General features: G+C 39.6%; 1 protein-coding gene across 1 annotated transcript in view; it reads left to right on the plus strand.

Moving 5' to 3' along the window:
* Window positions 1-1,712: 1,712 nt before the first annotated feature.
* Window positions 1,713-4,919, plus strand: part of LOC107702266 (microtubule-associated tumor suppressor 1 homolog) — a 35,581-nt gene continuing 32,374 nt past the window's right edge. The window contains exons 1-2 of the mRNA XM_016504524.1: window positions 1,713-3,188; window positions 4,795-4,917. Of these exons, the coding sequence (XP_016360010.1) occupies window positions 1,899-3,188; window positions 4,795-4,917 (1,413 nt within the window). The 5' untranslated portion in view covers window positions 1,713-1,898. The remainder of the gene's footprint in view (window positions 3,189-4,794; window positions 4,918-4,919) is intronic.

A 4,919-nucleotide genomic window follows, 5' to 3' on the forward strand; every position in this document is an offset into this window, starting at 1 on the left:
GAATCGTTACATCCCTAAAAGTAGCAAATCATGGTTTTGTGACATAAACTAAAGGCTATTTGAAGTCTCTTGACATATCAAAAGTCTCAAATATGTCAACACAGGAAAGAAAATTACTTTCATCAAACACTTTCATGGGGTCTTTAAGTCCCAAAAAGCGACCTCTACAGCCGTTCAACTTCAATCATTTATTCATTGTGTAGTACATGATATGATGAGAGGTCTAGTTCAATGGAGTCAAACAAACATATAAAGTATTATGTTATATTATAGTTTGTTTTAAATCATCTCAGTTTTAAAAGTGAAGATGATCAGATTTTGTCTCTGTTCTGCACCATAACGTTTGCTCATCTTGTTCTCCGGAGTGATACGGTATAGCTTGTGCCGTCAGCAGCACTCTCATCAATAGTAGTCATATCTGTCACATAAGCATGTCTCCGGAAGGTCAGCGGAGGAGAATTTGGCCTGATACTGATTTATTTGCATGCCACTTAGACAATGCAATTCAATGCAATGAATCATTTGTGATTAAAAATGAACCAATGTTACATACATACAGTTGATATCCGCAGTTCAGCTTAATAACTTAATAATAAAGAACATCATAATGCTTGTATTAATACATGAGTGTCATGAGATCATGCACCAGCTCTTAGAAAGGGCACTGACACATTTTGCCACCCACTCATCCTTCTAACCCGGCTTGATATCATCCTGTTCTTTGTTAAAAGATGACTTCTAGTGTGATCAATGAAAGGTTTTTGTGAGCAGAACAATCAGACTCTTGGTTGGGACCATTCAGCATTTGTCTGTAAACACAAGGCCACCATTGTGGCTGTAACTATCACTATTGCCTTGTGTGAGAGAGAGAATGCCCGGAATATCAAAATAAAAGCCTGCTCCTTTTATTAGATTTCATCTGACCAACATTATCACCCACATTTGATTAAAAAGTGTGACTCTGATTCTCTGACATAACACATACTTGACTGTGCAGGTGCACTATCATGTGCATGCCTAAACTATGCAACGAGTGGATTTTCCATGCAGGCAGCTTTAAACAAGTTGTTCCAGTACTCAAGCAGACTAACAGCATTCAAGAGTCAACGTAGAGAGAGATATTTTTTTAATTAATTTTAATTAATTATGTTATTTGTGTGTGTGTGTGTGTGTGTGTGTGTGTGTGTGTGTGTGTGTGTGTGTGTGTGTGTGTGTGTGTGTGTGTGTGTGTGTGTGTGTGTGTGTGTGTGTGTGTGTGTGTGTGTGTGTGTGTGTGTGTGTGTGTGTGTGCATATATATATATATATATATATATATATATATAACAACCCTAACAAATGAACTGAAAATACATTAACATGTGTAATGGCAGGCTCAATAGCAATATAAAAGAGTTTGTCGAGTTTTATACCACATTTTCTTACCCTTTTCTCCTTTGACTTTCCCCATATAGAACAGTAGGGAGATAAATTGCCAGTAGGGAGCAGTAGTGCTCTTTTTTTAACCTCCCTACAAGACAGTACAAGACATTTTCTTTATATTATAGAATATTTCTCCAAATTCAACATTACCGATGGGTTTGCTTCTTCTATGACTCTGGTTTCCCTGTGTTTATATCAGGCTCTATAATCCTTAAATATGTAAAACAGTACAGATCAGGACTAGAGAAATGCAACTGACATGCTGTTGTCTTTTCTTTTTCACTTTTACAGTCATTAAAAGTGTGTCAGCCAAACAATGGACGTCATCTTCTGAATGATCAATGGAATAATGAGAAACACCTTAATCCCTTCTACAAAGTAGAGTATTTCCTGTCCATCAGTGCTGGATTGGATCTAGCTATGGGTGATATGGCTGTATGATTGTGTCTCCATCCACATTTGGAACCACCAACAAACATGTCTGAGCTTCCATCACCTGCACTTCCAAAGAGGCCTTTGCAGGGATCCCAGCATGGGATGTGTCTCCCGTTACACAGTAGTGAGCAAAGTAACAATGCTTTCACCTCCGAGTCCCCATCATCACCATCATCGACTTTGCTCCTGTATGAAAGAGGTGAGACGTCACCGGACTCTATACGTAGCTTGAGTAGTCTGAGCAGTGTCAGAACAGATAGTCCTCTGGATGTGGAGATGGGAAAAGCAACAGCCAGCAGTGATGATTCAGGCATACAGAGCCCAGAATGCAGACCAGACTACAGTGAGGACAAAGACAATTCTGTGTCAGTCTATCTGGATGCTAATGAAGACTGTTGGAGTGACAATGACAACCATAATGTCACTTTGGTGGTAACACAGAAGGTTAGTCAAAATGATGGTGATGATAAATCCTTGTACTCTTCAGAAAATGGTGATGATGATGATGACACTATAGAGGAAGAGGAAGAAGACACTTTTCTTTCTTTATCCTCAGTAGAATTAATAATGAAGTGCCAAATTGGTGTCTCTGCTCTGGAAGTCTCCACCAGCTCTGAAGTGCCAAACAGTGTTTTACCAGATATTTCTGGAGGGCGACCATCAGAAGTGCCTAACATGGCTGTGGTGAATGAAACCCAGAGGGAAGTTGTCTTTGTTGAGTTGTCTTCAGCCATTCAAGTAACTAACATCGTGAATGAGACAGTGGTGTCCCCTGAAAATACTCCCATAACAGATACCAGAAACACAACGACTTCTTGCACATCCATCTCAAAAGCAGACAACCTGCCAAAGAAAACTGCAGAAAAGTCCAGTGATCTGGAAGGACGTGTTCTTGCCAAGCCTTCTACAAGGGCTGTTCTGACCAAAGCCACAAAACCTGAGGCGAAGAGGTTCCCCAGGCCAGACCTGAGGAACGTGAAGGCCAAAATCATCTCCAGGACTGCCTCTGCGCCAAGATCAGCCAATCCCGCAAAAACAAACACTAATGTTAACCAGTCCGCTTCAGGGAGTGTGAAGGTTCATGCTAGTAGGAAGGTGGAAAATAAAGCTGTTGGAAAAAGAAGCAGATCATCATCAAACCATACAAGAGGGAATGAAACAAAGATGGTGGTCAATGGCAGTCAAGAGAAAGATGTGAACACTTTATCCTTGCCAACACAAGGAGAAGAAACAATGAAGTCAGAATGTCCTCCTTCAGCTGATTTTAAAGATGAAGGAGAACCTCAACTTGAGAAAAAAGCAGGGGAAGAAACCTCTAAGAGCACAAGCAAGGTTAGTGATTTAGTTTTCCCCATATACCCTCAGGTTAAGTATTGACTGTTATAATTTACTTGTAAATAACATTTTTTTAATTTACATTTTACTATTATTAAATCTTTTATTTAGTACATATAGTTTGTACATTTTAGTAAAAGCTTTCCGACTTTTATTTAGATTTATTAATGCAGATTTTACTATTATTAAAATGTTCATTAGTGTTTTAAGTACTTTTAGTTTCGACAATTAGAAAGGTTTTTCCTTTTTTTTGTTGTAAAAAGCAGTTTACATTTTAGTATTATTAAAACCTTTATTACTGTTTATTTATTTAAAGGGGTCCTATTATGCTCTTTTACAAAGTCTTGATTTTGTTTTGGGGGTGTACTAGAACATGCTCTCATACTAGGTTGTATTTTTCACATATTTTACATTATTACAACACCTCTCTCCCCAGTCTGGCATGAACGGCTCGAATAGTTCCTGTATCAAATGAAGGCCCGCCTTCTGAAATACGAAATGTGCTGTGATTGGTTAGCTGGGCCAGTGTGTGTTGTGATTGGCAACCTGGTCGGGAAATGTCATGCCCTTTACCATGCGAGCTTCAGTGTAAATATTGCGTCAAAATCAAATCAATTTGAGCATGATTTAAATGATTGTAATTGTAACAAGTTTGTCTACCTTGGGAAAGCTAGCGTGTCTCCGACATAGTGATAACACTCGCTTTTTTATGCTCAAACAGCAACATTACAGACTAACTTAAATTGAAAAAGTCAAAAAACATAATAGGACCCCTTTAAATTTATACTATTATTAAAATTGTTTTGTTCGTATTCAGTACATTTAGTCACATGATTGTGCTATGCTGTTATTCAAGCTTAAATGTGTTATTAGGTTGGGTCTAACCAAATGTCAAGAGTAAATGTAGTCCTCAGAAAAGTTTTTAGAATATAAATACTGTGATTAGAGACAAGCACAAATACTCATTTGTCCATCCACACTTTGTTTTCTATATCTGTTCGCTGTCCAGTCTTACAGCATGTCAGAGCGCTTACGCAATTGTACATAAATGCTTTTTGCATGTTGCTGCTTTACTATTATTGTTAGGTAACATCCAAGTGCTTTAAATTCCGGTTCCCTCTCTCACTTTCCTGCCTTTTGAACATGAGTGAGATGTTTTTGCCAATAAAACAACTGTCTTGGAGGGAAAAGAACAGAACGAGGAGGGAAACATTCCTGAGAGGAGTCTGACTCATATGAACACTGATTCAGACAACAGAATCTTTCCACAAACTCATGTGTTTGTCGAGTGTTCACAAACGAGGGGGAGAAAAGGAAAAGATCTGGGCTGGTCCTGGCATCAGAAGCCCTGAGGGAATAACACAAAAGAAGCGTTTTTTCTCTTTTTTTTTCCTTTCTGCTTTTTGGAGCTGGCGAGTCTTATTTCCCCTCCTTCCTTTCCGCTCCTCCTCCCTCTGCTTCCCGCCTCTCTCTCTCTCTCTCTGTACCGCTGCACATTTTCTGTCTGTTCTGTGGAATGGCTAACACTATGGTTACCCTACGGCGCCCAGAGTTGGGCTCTCTCACTTGGGATGCTGTCACTAACCAACGACTCTTTCTCCAGACTGTGTCTTCCAAGTTGGGACCATCTCTGGGGACTAATACGACATCCACCTCTGGACCCCCAGAAACCAGACTGAAGCCCTCTAACCGAGAAGCCCGACCCACAGGTAGTATGGGTCCACCGGG

This window comes from Sinocyclocheilus anshuiensis, unplaced genomic scaffold (genome assembly GCF_001515605.1).
Source record: "Sinocyclocheilus anshuiensis isolate Anshui unplaced genomic scaffold, SAMN03320099.WGS_v1.1 scaffold86, whole genome shotgun sequence".
NCBI lineage: Eukaryota > Metazoa > Chordata > Actinopteri > Cypriniformes > Cyprinidae > Sinocyclocheilus > Sinocyclocheilus anshuiensis.